This window comes from Triturus cristatus, chromosome 7 (genome assembly GCF_964204655.1).
Source record: "Triturus cristatus chromosome 7, aTriCri1.1, whole genome shotgun sequence".
In the NCBI taxonomy this organism is placed as follows: domain Eukaryota; kingdom Metazoa; phylum Chordata; class Amphibia; order Caudata; family Salamandridae; genus Triturus; species Triturus cristatus.
This window is the reverse complement of record NC_140590.1, coordinates 794,279,966-794,299,772: the sequence shown is the minus strand read 5'-3', so window position 1 is coordinate 794,299,772 and position 19,807 is coordinate 794,279,966. Positions and strand designations below refer to the sequence as shown.

General features: G+C 48.4%; 1 protein-coding gene across 2 annotated transcripts; it reads right to left on the bottom strand.

The window, feature by feature from the left end:
- Nucleotides 1-427: 427 nt before the first annotated feature.
- Nucleotides 428-19,300, bottom strand: HAND1 (heart and neural crest derivatives expressed 1). Of its 2 annotated transcripts, XM_085617638.1 has the most exons (3): nucleotides 19,010-19,294; nucleotides 18,466-18,880; nucleotides 428-2,309 (listed from the first exon to the last, which is right to left on the bottom strand). In XM_085617638.1, exons 2-3 carry the CDS (start codon nucleotides 18,826-18,828, stop codon nucleotides 2,211-2,213), a joined length of 462 nt encoding a protein of 153 aa, XP_085473764.1. In that variant the 5' UTR covers nucleotides 18,829-18,880; nucleotides 19,010-19,294; the 3' UTR covers nucleotides 428-2,210. The 2 variants fall into 2 exon arrangements, with proteins under 2 accessions (XP_085473764.1, XP_085473763.1); XM_085617637.1 differs by having other exon boundaries at nucleotides 18,466-19,300.
- Nucleotides 19,301-19,807: the final 507 nt, after the last annotated feature.

Genomic DNA, 19,807 nt, shown 5'->3' with positions numbered 1-19,807 from the left:
GCACAATGTGGATTGGCAATATACTCCTGCCCTCTTAAAAGGGGGCTACACTGCCAGTACCCACAACAGAAATGCCCCTAATGCCCATGCTGTTGCTTGCAGACTTGGGTGGCTTACTTGGTGGTCTTGCACGTAGTGAGTACTGCTTAAAATAACATGGCAACCAACTTATTTAAGCCCTACATACCATTCTCAGCTGCAGAACCAGTGGAGGCTTCTAGTCAGGAACACTGCTTTCTCGCACCCTTGAAATATGTGTGTGGGGGGACAAAGTATAGCGGGTGGGCGTCTGCCACTTTTAGCAGCTGCCCTGCTACCTCCTTACCCTGAGTCGGCCCCTTAGGCCGTGTTCCTTGGTGCAACGCGCAGAGTCTGAAACCGAAAAACAAGACTCAAGAAGCTTATAAAACACAGACAGATCAGCAAATATGTTTCTATAAAAACTTTATTTTCTGTCAAAAAACCAATAAATATTTGGCTTTGCAATATTTGATCTGATAGGAAAGTGGTCATACATTTGAGGTAGGAGAAAAAAACTTGATACAGTAAATTCGGACATTTAGGTAGTTAAATATATATATTTTTACCACATAGAAAAACAACACTTTTTATTATGTACAAAAAATAAACGTTTCCTGCTCATGGGCAGGGAAGTGCAGAACAATAAACAGAAATAACAGGACACAGGAACCAGACTCACAAAACAGTAGGTTGGTGGGACGGGGTCACTGAGAGAGGGCCGGTAGGTAGTTAGGTAGTACAGCAGGAGGTAAGCCCCAGTCACCCTACCCCACGCACCCCACTCCAGCTTTGGTTCACCCTCATTCCAAGGTTTCCGGGTCAGGGCTTTAACGCGTGCATTCGCTTTTGAAAAAAACCGAAAGTGAACATTGATGGAGCTGGCCGAATACACTTCATTCTACCATCTCCCGTGCCCCCACCACCACCCTCCTTTTCTCTTTCTTTTGATGGGCGAGACATAAAGGAAGGGGCAGTTTGTCACGGATAAACACTAGGGGTGTCAAAGGTACCAAACTGGGCAGGTGTGTTATACGGGGAGCTGAGCATGCATAGAGGTGCCTTTGGGGGACTCACAAGGAAAAGCGCCTGTCTACCGAACCTGTGAAGGCGCTTTATCTGTGAGTTGTTGTAACTTATCTGCACAGTATTTTGCAGGGTCGAGGAAAAGAATGGCAGACTTTTAGAAGCAACATACACACATTCTGGGAGAATTTGATAAAACACAAACAATACCTAGCATGTTAACTCTATATTTCATGGGGAAACTCCGCAGTGGGGGCAGACCTTTGAAGGGGCTCGACGGTTGCCTATGCAAGGGAAAGGGTGAATGTGTCAGTGGGCAGAGCCCTTGCAGCATCCGGTTACCCAGGTGACCTTGAGGGGCTGGCACGGTATGCCCAGGCAGGGTCCCTCGAGGACTGTGCCATAGGAACTCGAGTGGCCCCTCGCCCAAGAGGCGCCTAATGATGTGTGTTCCTGTTCTGAGGGCACGTGGCCTGGCAATTCCGGCCTCGCCGGATTGTCCTTATTAAGGCCAGACAGTGGAGCCCTGGGGCACCCCGATCTGCCCCACCCCCCTTTTCCTGCGTGTGGTTGAGCCCAGAGACCTCTTCTGCTCCCAACTGGTAGGGGTTCACATCACATTGAGGTGTGGCGACTGTGTAACGGGGGTCTCTCTCACTCGTTCTGCCTTTCCCCTCACCTGCATATGGCGCAGTTAAAATGCTTTCATGGAATGGAATTAATAATCAGGGGTTCGATTGACTTAACCAGATCATTTTCCTACCATTATTGTCGCCCCTCGCGCACACCCCCTTGCTGGAGCCCCGGGACACTGCGTCGTCGCTCAGGGCTCTGTGGCCACCCACTCTCTCCAGGTTCATAAACGTGTACTCCAGGGATAACAGAGCATTCTCGAGAGGCGCAGTTCGCTCTTATAACCTTTTTGGGACACAGAATGGCGCTGCCCGGCTGGGATCCGTGGGGCCTGCGTTTCTCACGCTGGACATGATGATAGGCACTCCTGTGGCCTGTTCTTGGCCATCCTCTCTCCCCTGTTTCACATTTTTTGCATTCCCCGCTTGTGAGTCCTGGGGGCATTGCACACTCAGTTGTCAGTGAAAGGAAGTCCCGGCCTGGACACGGAGTCGGCTCTCCTTGCACACTCAGTCCTTGGTCAGTGCGCGTCGCTAGGGGTTCAGCTCCAGGGCCCACACCTGCTGAGGCCAGCCCGTCCGCCCCTTCATCTTCTTCTCTCCTGGGCCCAGCGAGGCCGGGAACACTTCCCCCTGTGCGGAGAGAGAACGAACGTGAGCAGGAGGCATGGATATATGAGAGGTCAACAGAGAGATAGAGAAAGAGAGATAGAAAGGCCCACCGAGAGAGACAGAAGGATAAAGAGAGATCGAAAGGCCCACCGAGAGAGACAGAAGGATAAAGGGAGATAGAAAGGCCCTCCGAGAGCGAGAGGAGAAAGAGAGATAGAAAGGCCCACGGAGAGAGAGAGGGGAAAGAGAGGAAAGAGAGGAGAGAGAGAGGAGAGAGAGGAGTGAGAGTGAGTCAGTTCACTCGGAAGTGGCACGTATACGGGCAGCACACGCGAGAGAGTGCACATTACTGAGGGGAGGAGAGACACAGACACTAGACTGCACACTCCAGAGCGGCGGGAAACGAGGCGTAGAAAACAGCAGGAAGGAGCACACAATAAGAGAGAGACTGGGAATAAAAGAGGAAAACTGGAACAACAGAACGAGTTCAGAACAAGGGACTAGTGCAGAAGCGACATCAGCAGTGTGTGCGGCAACCGCCCGCCCACCCCTTCCCGCAGGCAGCGTTCACCGCGCAGTGTCCGCCGAGGGCCCGACCACACTCGGGTCATAACGGCGCAGCTCTACCGGCGCGCGCGGGACTCGTGAACAGCTGCGCGTGGACATCTCTGGGCACACGAAGGGGTGCACGCGGCCCAGAGTGTGTGTGGGGTGGAGGTCGTGAACAGAGCGAGTGGACATCTCTGGGCACACGACGGGGTGCACGCGGCCCAGAGTGTCTGTGTGTGTGAGGGGGGCTGGGGGGCTCGTGAACAAAGCGCGTGGACATCTCTGGGCACACGACGGGGTACACGCGGCCCCGTGTGTGTGTGGGGGGGGGAGGGGAGGGAACGCTACGCTAGCCACACAGCACATAATGTGTGCACGCAGTACAATGTGTGAGTGGGGGAGGGGGCGGGGGTAGGGCTCGTGAGCCACAGCAAAGATTTGGGTGCAACCGACGACATTACCGGGATACAATGAGTTACCCACGGCACAGCGTTATGTGAGTGTCTGTGGGGCATTATTAATGCACTACACTGAAACAATGTATGGACAGGAACAATTACTAGTGTACACACCTCGTTCGCAAAACAATTCACCCCATCCTACTCGGCTGTGTGTGTGCACACAAAACACGAAAGCCGTTTTAATAATGCTAATACTAAAATACATGGGTCATACATTTGCTTTTTATCTGTAAAACTCCCGTACACATTTACATTTCAGATATTGCTTTACTAATTCACTTTGTATTTGTAAGTACATCAAGCCCCTTTTTTTTGATTCCCCGGACAGAATTTATATTACAAACTTAATAAAACTGGCATCTTTCTCATGGGTATTTTTCAAATTTATGATGCGACAACAATCTCGTCTCTCTCTCCTACACTTATACCATTAACGTTGAAGCGAAAAAACAAATATGGCCTAGTCGTTTATAGGGCTTGCAATTTATGGTTTAATTTTCCAAACATATGTTTTTTGAAGTTTCACTAATAACTCTAGCCCAGTTGGGCAAATCTATACAAAAGGCCCAAAAAATCATTTTTGATTAAAATTCGTATTGGGAATTTTCAGTCACGGACACTGCAACACTGAACTTGAGATAAAGTCTTGACCCAATTTTGGTTTTATGTAAATTAGTTAAACTTGCATCGAAGTTTTTCTATAAGACAACGATTGTATTTTTTTTATATATTTGCACTCGAGTGTGCGAGCCGACTGTTGAACAACAAACTATATCTGAGCTGTCCATCTGTTTGGGGCAAAGAGCTAAAATATGTTTGTCCATCTAGACCACAAGCTATGTCCACAATTTATGCGGTTGTGTTGGGGACGCTAGAAAACCACACATGCTTGGGGCGTAGGTACATGCAAGAGGGGGACTGAAACTGTCCTTTAAATGTGCCTCTTTGTACGTCCACGTGTCGGCCGCCGTTGTGAACTATAATGCTCACTTTTAGACGCGCTTTACTACATGTGCTATCCAGAAACCATTATGTGGCCCGCCGGCATTTCTTTTATTATTTCGATAGAGAGTCTTCTAGGAGTAGTGCCTGGGCACGGGCCGGGCGTGGGCAGAGGATCCGTGCACTGCTGCCCACTCACAGGACACAGCACATGCCCCGCGGCAGCTGTGCCCGTAGCCCGTGCCCTGACGTCCTGCCCTCCGGACAAGGCGGGCTGTGCCCTCGAGACCATTCTCTGCCAGGAATCCCTGGGCAGTGGCTGAAGCACCCAGTAAAGGACAATTTTATTCAAGAGCCGTTATGTGACGTCTCTCTTGAAGAAAAAAAAAAAGTAATACTAACATATGATATAAAAGTAGAAACCTCCTGAAAAAACTTTGGTTGAAGGGACAAGTTTAACTATTAGTGCACTGCTTGTGAATAGAACATCACCTTGGACATGGCGGCTTTGATAACATAACGCACAGTAGAATATCAGCGATTTAAACAAACATGCACAGGGCAGGGCCAACGACCAGTCATGCACAAGAGTAGAGAATGTACAATCCTTGGGCAGAGGCTTGAAGGGCACGGTGACAGGCAATGCCCTTGTGTATAGTGTTCACTAGCATGGTGCCATGCCGTCAGTGTCATATACCTCTATGTATACTAGTATTAGCTTGCATGGTGACAGGCCTGCTTGCCATATATCTGTGTATAGTGTTCACTAGCATGGCGACGGACCATGGCCCGTGTGTCATACCTCTGTGCATAGTGTTACCTTGCATGGTGACAGGCCTGCTTGCCATATATCTGTGTATAGTGTTCACTAGCATGGTGACGGACCAAGGCCCGTGTGTCATATACCTCTGTGCATAGTGTTAGCTTGCATGGTGACAGGCCATGCCCTGCTTGCCATATATCTGTGTATAGTGTTCACTAGCATGGTGACGGACCAAGGCCCGTGTGTCATATACCTCTGTGCATAGTGTTAGCTTGCATGGTGACAGGCCATGCCCTGCTTGCCATATATCTGTGTATAGTGTTCACTAGCATGGTGACGGACCAAGGCCCGTGTGTCATATACCTCTGTGCATAGTGTTACCTTGCATGGTGACAGGCCATGCCCTGCTTGCCATATATCTGTGTTGAGTGTTCACTAGCATGGTGACGGACCAAGGCCCGTGTGTCATATACCTCTGTGCATAGTGTTAGCTTGCATGGTGACAGGCCATGCCCTGCTTGCCATATATCTGTGGATAGTGTTCACTAGCATGGTGACGGACCAAGGCCCGTGTGTCATATACCTCTGTGCATAGTGTTAGCTTGCATGGTGACAGGCCATGCCCTGCTTGCCATATATCTGTGGATAGTGTTCACTAGCATGGTGATGGACCATGGCCAGTGTGTCATACCTCTGTGCATAGTGTTAGCTTGCATGGTGACAGGCCATGCCCTGCTTGCCATATATCTGTGTATAGTGTTCACTAGCATGGTGATGGACCATGGCCCGTGTGTCATACCTCTGTGCATAGTGTTAGCTTGCATGGTGACAGGCCATGCCCTGCTTGCCATATATCTGTGTATAGTGTTCACTAGCATGGTGATGGACCATGGCCAGTGTGTCATACCTCTGTGCATAGTGTTAGCTTGCATGGTGACAGGCCATGCCCTGCTTGCCATATATCTGTGTATAGTGTTCACTAGCATGGTGACGGACCATGGCCCGTGTGTCATACACCTCTGTACATAGTGTTAGCTTGCATGGTGACAGGCCATGCCCTGTACGCCAAACACCTTTAGGTGTAGTGTTCATTGGCACGGTGATAGGCTGTTCTGTGTCCATTCCATATATGTGTGCCCTATGCCCCTGGAGGTGATGCCCTCTATGTCTGTATGGAGCAGGGAGGCCATGCCTTCTCTGTGTTCCATCGGGGAATGAACACAGGTCATTTTTTTCTGCTTTTTATGCTGACGATGTCATTGATGATGTAATTTGTGATGCCAATAAGAAGTGAATGTGGCGGTAGCAGAACTCTAAGTGTGTCGGGTCTCACCGGTGCTGAGCACCGGCAGTTTTTTAAAGGGGTCTCGAAACGGGTCTCTATCGGGCTCTGTTTTGTGCCCTGGCACAGGCGGTCCGTTTTTTCCCCCGGACTGCAGTGACAGCAGGCACATCAATGTGCGCGTGCTCACACTGCTCACTTCTCACTAGTGGAGAAGTTACGGCATGACGTCATGCCAGGTGAGCATTGTTGGGGAAGTGAAATCCTTCAAAGAGAGTCATTTTCTCTCCACGTTTCCCCTCTCTTTTTGAAACTCGAGTGCAGCAACTTTGTCGTGGTGTCACCAGAGCTTCAAGTGGAAGTTTTTCCAATATTATATACAAGCCATATTTTCTGCTTATTTATCTTATGCAGCTAACAACCATTGACAAAGCCAATAGTCCCGACTTGTTGTAGGTATGATGTTACATGTCCTATCATATATCTGGATGCAATGACAGACACAGAAAAATACAATTTGGGTGGCACACCATGCTAAGCAAAGATTTTAGCTTACGTGTTTCTAAGCCAAGCCCTTAATTATATTGGCCACGCCCCTTTGAGAGACCCCCCAGTTTTTTCATCCCACTTAAAGCCCTGGGCGGTAGTATTATGGTTGTGTATTTCACCACAACTGGTGAATTTCTATGTGTTTTAGGTTTCTTAGTGTTCTCATAAAACCCATATAACTGTTTATTTTAGCGAATATATAACATTTTTATTTTGTGCAAAGTTATGACTTATCTCGGACTCCCAAAAGTAGCTTCTTGAAAATATCATGGCCGTAGGAGCCACAAAACATTACTGAGGGACAGGCTCAAGACATTAGTACAGAGAGAACACAAAACCCAGTAGCCTTAGTAGTGCAGAAAAATAACTAGCGCATGGCGTATAAACAAGGCAAGTTGGAGGGCTCAAAACAGTGGCGGCTGGTGAGTTTTGTGAGTGGTGTGGCTGGGCTTGGTGGGGGGCGGGTGGTGGGGGCAAGACATTTGTTTGGTAGGTTAATCCCCATTTCCTGTGTAAATCTTTTTAAAGAAAAATTAGATAAAAAGCTGGCTAAAAAGGAATATCTTTCATAGGCCTGGCTCAGTAGGCAATCCTGACTGCCTTCTTTAGCGATGTGTGCAGCAGTCCAGAAGTGTGTGAATACATGTCAGGCTAATATATTTATTATAATAGGATAGGTAGGGACTAATAATCACAATTTTAATGATGTGCTGCATATAGAACAGTTTCTAAACTTTCCAAAATTCGCAGAAAAACAAACATTCTGTTTTCTGTTAAAAAGAGACCCGTTTTGCCATTTAAACAGTCCCTAACATAATGTGTGTTTGCAAAGCTCACATTCACCCCTGGGCATCTTGGCACTGAATAACAGTTTGTTCCCTAACTCTATGGCACTCTTTTTATTAACCTCAGTAGGATGAAAGGCTCAGTGAACTCTCCAGGATTTGTACCTGTGACCAAGATGCCAAATACAGGCCCCTACAGTGGGCGCATTAGTCCACTAAGCCACCAGCTGGTCTTGCCTATTCAGTGTGTCCTTCATGCCCGGATGCCACAAGATTCAAAACCTCATTTGTATAGCTGAGAACTATGGATGTCATGGCGTTTTTTAAGCATCATACCTAAGAGCCCAAGTTATGCCTCATAGGTGCAAGTGAGGGAAGCAGGGAACATGCATTACGGGGCTGGTCTGTGTGCAGAGCTCTCACTCAGCTCCATCTGAAGTCATCCTCTGCCGGGCATGGCATCTCTTCACACTCCTGGGCAGCCGGGGCCACACGAGGCGCGCTCACTTCTCCCTCCGGTGTCCGTGCATCTGCATTTCACCAGACCAGGCTGGGCTGTACTACCCTCCCGGTCTCGGCACCCCCCCCCTGGGGCACTCTGCAATCTCACAGCGCTGTATTACACTAGCCCTGCCGCCAGTGCAGCTGCTCTCGCCTCTTCGGTGGCGCGAGAGCCCAACGTTGTGCCTCATACACGCTGGTGAAAGAAGCAGGGCACATTCCTCATGCTGGCTTCGCTTGTCTGCACTGCACTCTCACTCAACTCTAGGCAGACTGACTATCCCAGGGACAGCAGCAGGACCACCACCAGGCCCTGAAATAGGCCCAATTACATTGTATTACAAAATGGGCCGGGCCGGCCGCTGACACTTGTTTTTACCTTACTCTGCCAAGGTGCCCGCCTGGTCTGCCGCCTCCTTCGCACCTACAGACACGGCGTGGACGAGTCAGAGTGGAGTCACCACGCACACCTACAGTGCTGTGTCTGTGCGCAAGGACACTGCCGGCACTACTACTGCTATACATGAACTCAAATCAACCATGACGTGACCAACGCTTCAGCACAAAGGACCTAAACATTGTGTTGAGCTTCAAATCCCGCGCGCAGTGTGCAGTTACACCCCAGTCCATGCGAGTCTGCGCAGACTCCATTCCTCCAGACACCCCTGGAGCCAGTCTAGCCCCACCCTTTCCCCACTCGTCACAGGGTGGATACCACCCCACCCTGTGACGAGTTGGGAAAGAGTGGGGTGACAATGCTCTCCACTTCCTGATTGACGGGGAGACTTGGCGAAACCGGGCTTCAATCTGAAACGCCCGTGGCTAACTTTACCCGAACGTCATTAGGGGGTGGAGACTAGGCCTGGATGCTCAGTCTTTGCCTAGTAGGCCTGGATGCTCAGTCTTTGCCTAGGGGGTGGAGACTAGGCCTGGATGCTCAGTCTTTGCCTAGGGGGTGGAGACCAGGCCTGGATGCTCAGTCTTTGCCTAGGGGGTGGAGACCAGGCATGGATGCTCAGTCTTTGCCTAGGGGGTGGAGACTAGGCCTGGATGCTCAGTCTTTGCCTAGGGGGTGGAGACCAGGCCTGGATGCTCAGTCTTTGCCTAGGGGGTGGAGACTAGGCCTGGATGCTCAGTCTTTGCCTGGATGCTCAGTCTTTGCCTAGGGGGTGGAGACCAGGCCTGGATGCTCAGTCTTTGCCTAGGGGGTGGAGACCAGGCCTGGATGCTCAGTCTTTGCCTAGGGGGTGGAGACCAGGCCTGGATGCTCAGTCTTTGCCTAGGGGGTGGAGACTAGGCCTGGATGCTCAGTCTTTGCCTAGGGGGTGGAGACCAGGCCTGGATGCTCAGTCTTTGCCTAGGGGGTGGAGACTAGGCCTGGATGCTCAGTCTTTGCCTAGGGGGTGGAGACCAGGCCTGGATGCTCAGTCTTTGCCTAGGGGGTGGAGACTAGGCCTGGATGCTCAGTCTTTGCCTAGGGGGTGGAGACCAGGCCTGGATGCTCAGTCTTTGCCTAGGGGGTGGAGACTAGGCCTGGATGCTCAGTCTTTGCCTAGGGGGTGGAGACCAGGCCTGGATGCTCAGTCTTTGCCTAGGGGGTGGAGACTAGGCCTGGATGCTCAGTCTTTGCCTAGGGGGTGGAGACCAGGCCTGGATGCTCAGTTTTTGCCTAGGGGGTGGAGACTAGGCCTGGATGCTCAGTCTTTGCCGAGCTGATGACCTCAGAGGCCTCAGGGCGGTGAGCTTGTCAGCCTGGCCCCACCAGGGGGACCAACGCTGAGAGTCATCTTTCTCCACTACCATGACGTGAGTGGGGCAGACAGTGCCCCAACTTCTAACTAGACTGCAACAAAACAGTTTTTTGCATGGATATAATTGTGATGTTTTCACTGTAAATGTAAAGGGGCGGAGCCCCAACGCCCTTGGACAGAAACCGCCACTGCCTGAGCAGAAGAGTGTAAACAATCTTTGAATAAAACAGTGTTAGTTTGAAGGTACCCAGCGCCGAAGAGAGGTGCTGCCTGTCATGTGGTGCCCCCGAGGAGACCCTAGATCATGTTCTGTTTTTCTGCCCGGCGTACGAGAGCAGTAGGTGTTCTTGAATATCACCGCTGTGCCCGTCACTAGGCACTAGACAATACAAAAGGAGACCAAGAACTGATCTGAGTAAGCCCTTAACTTTTGCACTAACACATTATATACTGGCTATGTGGAAAGCTAGGGCAAAGCTTTCCCTGGTAACTGGAAATCCATCCCTGAATGATGTAGTAATGTGATATACTGCACTTCCTACGTTCAGTCTTGTACCCTAATATGTGACCCTACTGTTACCTTCCCACATCCTTCAGTGTGCCCACTAACCTAAAGTCTTTTAATTATATCAAATCTGTCGTTTTATAACCCATAGAATGTTATGAATTGTATTTTAACTATAGTTATATACTTACCGATTTATGTTTTATATTGTAAAATGTTTTTAAGTGCTTTGGTGGCTTTTTGAGCCAAAATAAAGCGGAATTGAATTTAAGGTATCTGATCGAGCAGTGAGAAGGTACTGCTGGTGGAAGCTGGCACTAGCAGGAATCCTAGTGCTCTGAGGAAGAAGTGCAAGGAGACCATTCTGTGACGCTATCAGGCACTACCCTGGGTGAGGCTGGCACTGCTGACTATAAACCTTGAGCTAGTCACTCCAGGGCGCTCACCCTGCTGAAGTCCTGCTTGTTCTTGCTGGCACTGTCCGGCTCACACCTCTCTGGGCACAACCCCTTCTCCATAGGCAGGCATGGCTGCTGCCCCAGCGTCACTGGACAGTGGGTAGACATTGAAGCTAATTCATTTTTTTTAAGTAGACATGAAGCACACCCTGTTTTGTCCAAAAGTTTCTGTTGATCATATTTTTCTAAGTTTGGCGCGCATGCGCTCTTTTAGCGCTCCGTTCCTTTAGCGCAATATGGAAACATCGCAAGAGAGTGGCGCGCAACTTTGACTTTGCCTGTCACAGAAGAGTTGCACAACCTGATACACTTTTGTGAACGAAATAACCACGTAGTCAAGACATCGAAGCTAAACCGCAGGCCTCGGTCTCATCATTCTGGCTGAAAATGTCCAGCCACAGTGACGTGGCACAGGCTGGTGCAAACCTGCCTCTCCGGGCACCGGACAGAATTTTGTGCAAAAACGTAGCCGCCTCTCTCTCTTCTATAATTGTGCATGGTATAAGTCATGTAATATGCAAGGGTATAACCAATAAAGGGAGAAGTTATAGTAAATGCAGTGTGGCGTGCGAGGTGACAAGACTGCGCACGGAGGTGTGCGACTTTTAGTAAATTGAAGGTGGCCCGTAGCTATAACTTTTGAATTTCTAAAGTTTGTATAGAAAAAAATAAGTGAAGTTTTCCTAACTTTTAAGTAATCTTTAACCTTTCAATTATATATGTGTGTATATATATATATATGTGTGTGTGTGTGTGTTTAACTAGGACAGTTGAGAATGCCTCACCTGAACTAGGAGGGAGGGAGTCTCCACTCTCCTGTGCTGTGAACTGGAAGCTGAGGGAAGGGCAGACAACTAAACAAGAAACAAGCCTTCTCGCTGAAGTGCCTGCTGCCTGAAGTAAATGTATGTACGTGTGTAAGTGGTTAATCTGCTTGGAAGTCGGTATTGGCTTTAATTGATTGAGTCACTTGATGCTCCTTGGTGACAGAGTTATTTTAAGAGATGTTGCACGGATGTTGCCATCTGAGCTGTGGAGTGCATGGTTGAATGGACAGTTATAAAAAAAAAAATGAACTAGATACATTTTGTGTATTACCATAATCTATACTTTGGAAGCACTTGTTTAATCCTAAACATAAATGTTTTTGCACATTTTGTGACAAACTATATTAAAGTGTCTGTAATGCAAATGTATACAACATATATTCACAGTGCTTTCAGTCAAAGTCTGGCACCTCGTAGCACTAGGAATACTCAGATCACTACTTTCCACTGCACCAGCCAGGATCTCATTCTGTGGTCTCTGGTTACACGCGCAGATATCTGCAGGGGTCGCATTAACCGACACAGGTTTATTAGGTAAAATTACGCACCTCCCAGTGCTTAACTTGCGTTTATATTTCATTTAAGGTGCGCGGTATTAGATCAGCAGTTACCTTTAGGCTTAAGACCAACAAAGTACGTATAGAGTATGTTGTTCTTTTTAGCCTCTCCTTTGACCGTGTCCCCACCCTCACTGACCCCAACACTTGGCACTCGGGATCACACTTCCCTTGCTTTTTTTGTTCAGTGCACTTCGAGCACAGGGTAGAGGGACGCGAGTCAGACTGAGACACATCTATTGCTGCTTTTATTCCGTAGAAAGCAACAATAGTTTGAACCCCGCACCGTATTTCGTGTTATCCTGTGAATGTGACGTCATCCCTTTCAAACACATATTGCGCCCTAGTCTCCCTTTTGTTGCCTTAAGTGAGTGCTCCTGTTAGAGCTAGTGCCAGCTATATGACGACATGCCATGGTATGGAAACCGCAAAGCTCCCGCCAAAAGCATTCCATTTGATGTCTGTAAACTGCTAGTGTGCAATGAAGAGATGGGAGATCATAGAACGCGTGAAGTTATGAAGAGCTCTTTGATAATAGACATGACATTATATATCTATCTATTTACCTCCAGAATGGGCGTACCCCATTGAGGTATAGATCTATCTATATAGTTGCCTCCAGAAGGGGCATACGCCATTGAGGTACATATCTCTATATTTACCTCCAGAATGGGCGTACCCCATTGAGGTACATATCTCTATATTTACCTCCAGAATGGGCGTACCCCATTGAGGTACATATCTCTATATTTACTTCCAGAATGGGCGTACCCCATTGAGGTACATATCTCTATATTTACTTCCAGAATGGGCGTACCCCATTGAGGTACATATCTCTATATTTACTTCCAGAATGGGCGTACGCCAGTGAGGTACATATCTCTATATTTACTTCCAGAATGGGCGTACGCCAGTGAGGTACATATCTCTATATTTACTTCCAGAATGGGCGTACCCCATTGAGGTACATATCTCTATATTTACTTCCAGAATGGGCGTATGCCAGTGAGGTACATATCTCTATATTTACTTCCAGAATGGGCGTACCCCATTGAGGTACATATCGCTATATTTATCTCCAGAATGGGCGTACCCCATTGAGGTACATATCTCTATATTTACCTCCAGAATGGGCGTACCCCATTGAGGTACATATCTCTATATTTACTTCCAGAATGGGCGTACCCCATTGAGGTACATATCTCTATATTTACTTCCAGAATGGGCGTACGCCATTGAGGTATAGATCTATCTATATAGTTGCCTCCAGAATGGGCGTACCCCATTGAGGTACATATCTCTATATTTACCTCCAGAATGGGCGTACCCAATTGAGGTACATATCTCTATATTTACCTCCAGAATGGGTGTACCCCATTGAGGTACATATCTCTATATTTACTTCCAGAATGGGCGTACCCCATTGAGGTACATATCTCTATATTTACTTCCAGAATGGGCGTACGCCAGTGAGGTACATATCTCTATATTTACTTCCAGAATGGGCGTACCCCATTGAGGTACATATCTCTATATTTACCTCCAGAATGGGTGTACCCCATTGAGGTACATATCTCTATATTTACTTCCAGAATGGGCGTACGCCATTGAGGTACATATCTCTATATTTACTATCAGAATGGGCGTACGCCATTGAGGTACATATCTCTATATTTACTATCAGAATGGGCGTACCCCATTGAGGTACATATCTCTATATTTACCTCCAGAATGGGCGTACGCCATTGAGGTACATATCTCTATATTTACTTCCAGAATGGGCGTACCCCATTGAGGTACATATCTCTATATTTACTTCCAGAATGGGCGTACCCCATGAGGTACATATCTCTATATTTACTTCCAGAATGGGCGTACGCCATTGAGGTACATATCTCTATATTTACTTCCAGAATGCACGTAAGTCATTGAGGCATATATCTATCTAGGTATATATCTATCTATTTACCTCCAGAATGGGTTACGCCTTTGAGGTATATTATCTATCTCTATATTTACTTCCAGATGGGCGTATGCCATTGAGGTATATATCTCTATATTTACTTCCAGAATGTACGTAAGTCATTGAGGAATATATCTATCTAGGTATATATCTATCTATTTACCTCCAGAATGGGCGTAGCCATTAAGGTATATGTCTATTTATTTATTTACTTCCAGAATGTGCATACGTCATTGAGGTATATATCTATATAGTTACCTCCATCACCATGGGTGTATGCCATTGAGGTATATATCTATGTATATGTTTACCTCTCGAATGGTTATGCCATTGAGCTAGTCAGCTGGCATAATGCACAGCTAGGTTAAGGGGGTTTGTGGTTGTCTACAGAGCTCATGTTTTTTTTCTTTAAAGGAATTGCTAGCATATTTTTGGCAGCGGTTTAAAAAACGTGTTTTGTTTTTTAACCCAAGACATAAGTCAAACACTGGGCTATGCTGTGTGGTTGGCTAAATTAAAAATGCCAGAAGCTTCATTTCTCAGTTAAAAATGTAGAAATTTGGAAACTATATCATGTACACTGTTAACAAACACATTGCGTCCATCGAAGGGAGACGTTGTTAAAGCTGAGAGTGGGCGCGGATTCTAATTCGGAGGGAAGGATTGTGTTTAGATTAACCAATGGACAATAGAGAAGCTGGTAGCGGCTGTCATTCAGGATGAAACCTAGGCTTCACATGGACTGAGAAGTATGGTCCATATGTCACGGACCCCAGTGACCTATAGGTTTATACCACTGCACTTTGTTAAATAAAAGCACCGTGTATGTGGGTATGCATCTGTATGTGGACAAACATGTATATATATGTACATAATCTGTATTCAAATGTGTGTGTATATATATATATATATATATATATATATATATATATATATATATAGTTTGACACACAAATACCAATCCTGGGAGGGTGGGGGATGTGAATAGCTAATGTCATATAAGGCCTACGTTCGACGCAACTGCTACTCTTTCTGTAAACATAAATGCACCTTTCCCCCGTTTGATGAAGAGGTGCGATGTCGGCTCATACTTGCGTTTTTGAAGTATTTGAATGGAATTTCTTTGTATGTCAGGCACTTTTCCGAGTACTAAAGCATCGTGCGCATGCGTAGCTGCAGCGCTGAGCCTGGTGGGCGCACCTTACATTACACGTTTTACATTAGGGGCACTGCTGTTTGCAAAGATGTGTTTTATGTTTACCAGCGAGGCTCCAGTCACTGGATATTTAGGTAGTTTAAATAACGGGGGTTTATGTGTTCTGATTGCAACCCGCCTGCCTTATTAGAGTGTATTATATCCTAATAGACTTATAACTTGGCAGCCGATTGGCTGAACTCTAAACCAGGCCCTTAGTTTTGCATCGTCGGTGGGCCACTCGTCAGTCTGCCCCACATCACCCGGTTTTGTGAGATCTTCAAATGTACAATGCGAGAATTGTAGCCACTGGACTACCTCTCCTTACCGTTAATTGTGCACAGTTTAACTCACTGCGAATGCTGAAACAGTCTCCGTTTGAAGATACATCCGTATACTTTACGTCGCGGCCATGTCGCGTTAGTTCTGTTATGGCGGCTCTTCTTCAAACACACTTATTCTCCAAGTACAGTAGTCTGGAGGTTACTTACGGCCCTGTCGCCCCTCGTGCTCGCATACACGGCCTCGCTGTTCACTGCGTCATTCGTTCTACAGCTCACCTCGCGGTTACTTCGGAGCGCTAGGCGCCGTGATATCGCACTTAACCTTTCTGGTTCTGGGAAGGACACGGTGTTTGCAGATATACGTTAGTGGACCGGCCTGGGAAGGCCCCGACGTTGCTCTATATCCTGCACTGGGGGCTTCAGACAACCGCTGCCTGTGTGGGGCTCCTGCAGACGGCGCCCACTGGCCCGCACGGCCGTGCATATAAAACTGCTTCCCCGCGGCTGACACAAGCCAGAGCACTGCAAATTGATGGCCCGGCTTTTCTCGTGAGACATGGAAAATGTATTTGTGTCTGATGGAAATTGGGCTCAGTCTACACACGAAGGTGCAAGAAACGTCCTCGGGGTCGAGAAGTTCTGTACTGTTGAGCTGTTCAGTGCGCAGTTTCAACCGAGGGTTCGTACCTGGCAAGAATGTAGCGAGTTCCAATGCGAAACTACAAGACAGTATGCGGAGGGAAATAGAACGTGCCGCTGTGTTCTACGAGTGTGCGTCAGAGGAACCCCTTTCAGAGAAATATAAAAGTCTTAAGAAGGTTGTATACGAATCATATTGATTTATGCGATGGATTGTACAACTACAAATAAATTGGTCCTGGAGTTTCCTGTTTTTCAGTTAAATAAACAAAAACACCTTTCGGAAATACTGCTCATTTCGCACGGACAATTTGGGGAGAAATGTCGAAAAGAAAATGGAACTGAAAAAGTGTAGAGGCCCGTCCCTTGCGGTCTGCGCGCCTGCCAGGAATCTGGATTTCTATTTGAAAGCCCTCATTACCGGCCCTTGCTATCTGGCGGAGGCTTTAATGGGCTGCGTGGGATTCTTTCCGAAGCGCACACGTTTTTACAACAAATTAGGAAAGGATCGTAACACATAAAATCCGACGTTTTAAAGTCTAATGATGCGGTGCACAGGCACAGGCCACGGCGCTAGTAAAAGGGAGGATTCTGCGCGCGCTGCTAATTGTGGAGTTTCCAGCAGAATTCGTGCAATTCCAAAATGTACAATTACTGATTTAAGACCCGCTATTCGGAAACATGATTTGCCATTTTCTGGATTTTATAAATGGGGTGACGTAGCCCCTGGAGCAGCAGCCGCCTCGCTGAAGGGGGTGGGGGGCAGGGTGTATAAGTGAATTATCTATTTCTGGGAAGGCCTCTAATCGGGTTGCGGCCCCGGCCGGCTCCAGATGCCCCTCTGGTTGAGTACGGGCCATTGATAATATCAGAGTGATTATGAGAGAACCGAGTATTACAAATGTCTTCCTCGCCCGGTGACGAGCGCAGGTCGCCCCCGGGGACCGGGCGCCCCAGCACTTTAATGAGCAGAAATTAACTTAAGTAACCCACTACATTAACCCGCGGTCCCATAAAATGGAAAACTGCCGCCGAGCATCCCCGAGAACAAAAGTCAAAGGAATATACCTCGAGATCTTTTTTTACATAGTTTAAAAAAGCTATTTTCCAACTGTGTGAAGAGTTGTGTCAATTTTTAATGTGTGTTGTGCGGCTCGTCGGAGAGTGAGTGTGCGTTTAATCCACCGTTTTCAAGTCACTCTGCAGGGTTGTGATTTTAAAAATAAAAGCAGGTAGTATACACTCTTGCATTTTCTTATTAAATTAATTATGATTTTAATGCTAGTTACTCTGCTTCATGTAGTTTGCTAAGTTTTTTTTAGATATTTTACAATGTAGGGATTTTATTACATTGAGTTCCGATGTTCTTTTTGATTTTTAGAGATATCGTATTCGGGTTTCCCGTCCTTATCGCCTCTCCGATTTATCCCCCCAGGTACCTATCCACACCTCCCCAGTCCATACCTCTCTTCCCCAGGGCTGGGGTCATCGCTGTATTCCAAGCTAACTACAACCCCCCCACCCCCCTAACCAGGTCCTTACTGTCTCCTTTTCTTCCCCCACCCCTGGGTCATACAGGCCTCTCGCCAGATCCTTGCCGACTCCACTCCCACCGTCTCCCTCTTATCCCGGTTTTATACAGGGTTTTGCTGTCTCTTCCCACATCTTCCCTCCCCCACCCCCTGTTTCATAGAGGTCTCCCCCTCCCCTGGTCCATACAGGTCTTCCAATGTCCTTACCGACTCCCCCTCTTCTTCCCTCTCACCCCCTGCTTCATACAACAAATACTTCCCTGTCCAACATCAACCAGCCTAGACTTCAATATCCGAGTTTACTCCTCTCTCTCTTGACATTCAAGGCTGGTTGGTGACCGGACTGTGTTAGCCACCTTTGCTTGTTTTCTCGCCCTCCCCTGCACTGTTTACCTACTTTTCATGTTGTATTTTTTATCTGTTTTGCTTCCTTGCCGCCTTCCTACCATGTAATGCACATTTTCTTCTGTCTTTACTGTGTGTATGGTGTCTCCCCAGGTCCTCACGGCTCCCCTTCTCCTTCTTTCCTCTCACCCTTAGTTTATTTTCTATAGGTCTCTCACACCCTCTTCTACCCCCTGCCTTCCCCCACCCCCAGTTCATCACGGTCTCTCCCCGGGTCCCGGGTCCTTACCGTCTCCCCCCTCCTCTTCTTGTCGCCCTTCTTGAGTTCGGCCTTGAAGGCCTCGGCCTCCTCGGGCTGGCTGTCCCGGGCCAGCACCTCCATCAGGTATCCGATGTAGCTGGTCGCCAGGCGCAGGGTCTTGATCTTGGAGAGCTTGGTGTCGGCGGGCACGTTGGGGATGCAGTCCCTGAGCTCCGCGAAGGCGCTGTTGATGCTCTCCGTCCTCCGACGCTCCTTCTTCGGGGGGCCGGGCCCGCCCTTTCGCCTGCCCAGCCTCCCCGCCAGGGTCTCCAGCCGTCCGGGCCCTTGCACGGGCCCCGGGACCGCGTACTCCGGGCTGAAGGGCGGTGGATTCGCGAACTCAGGAGACATTTCCGCGGAGTTTAACAACCAGCCCTGGAAGTAGGGCCGGTCTTGAGGGCACCTGGGGGGGAAGAGAAAGGGGTCGTGCATCACGTGGGGGTGCGGCTGGTGGTACCCTCCGACTAGATTCATGGCCTTATTGTCAGCCACAGGTTGCCGTAGATGTTACTGCCCCCTCTTGTCCAAATACCTGTCAAGAGGCACCCTCGGGCACCCCTCTGACCCCTTGAAGTCTCCACACAGTCCGTTGCTTCTTCAGTCTCCTCGGGGAGCCTTCCAACTCCTCGCAGCCTCCTTGGCCTCCAGATGCTCCTTCGGCCGCGTCAGACTCCTCGGACACCTCCCGGAGGTCTGTGACTCGAGGCCAGGAGTCAGCGCAGCCCGAGCTCACAGAGGCGTCAGTACGATGAAGTGTGAGGGTGAAGCGGGGAGGATCAGAGAGGGCGCCTCCTCGGCTCGGCTCAACCGCTAGGGCTCTGGGGAAAGTGTTTAACCCTTCAGGACCCGGCTCCCGCCTTATATAGCCCGGCTGCAGGCCTGTCAGGCCTCAGCCCCAGCCAATGGAGAGAGGGAGCCATGACAGGGAAGAGGTCGGGTGGGGAGGGGCGCCCCCCCCCCTCCGAGCTGTTTACTTTGCTCTCCTGAAGGCTGCTACCAGAAGACAGCAGCACACCTCTGTGTGCCCGTGTCACTGAAGAGGGCGAGGGCCCGACAGGCCTGTAGCAATGGGGCCGGTTGCTTTTTGGGTCACCATCTATTAACGCGGACGGGGACTTTTGCATTTTATGTTCAATTAGTCTGCATAGCGCTTCACAGTGTTATGATGCGGTACTGTTACTTACATCTCGCGCAACCTACCAAAATATCTAAAGCGAGGAAAGAAAATCCATAAAAATGATGCATTCTGTGGATTCGGCGCCTATGTGAAGAATGGATCCGCTACGGACAAGTGGTTTCTGTTTATTTCTTTGACTTGCTTAAAGAACAC

What these genes read in the sequence shown, in the direction of transcription:
- HAND1 (XM_085617637.1), bottom strand. Translation starts at nt 18,951, where the DNA reads ATGAATCTAGTCGGAGGGTACCACCAGCCGCACCCCCACGTGATGCAC. An exon ending in AGAAGAGGAGGGGGGAGACG is followed by an intron (nt 2,310 to 18,465) that starts GTAAGGACCCGG and finishes CTCTCCGCACAG; the next exon opens with GGGGAAGTGTTCCCGGCCTC.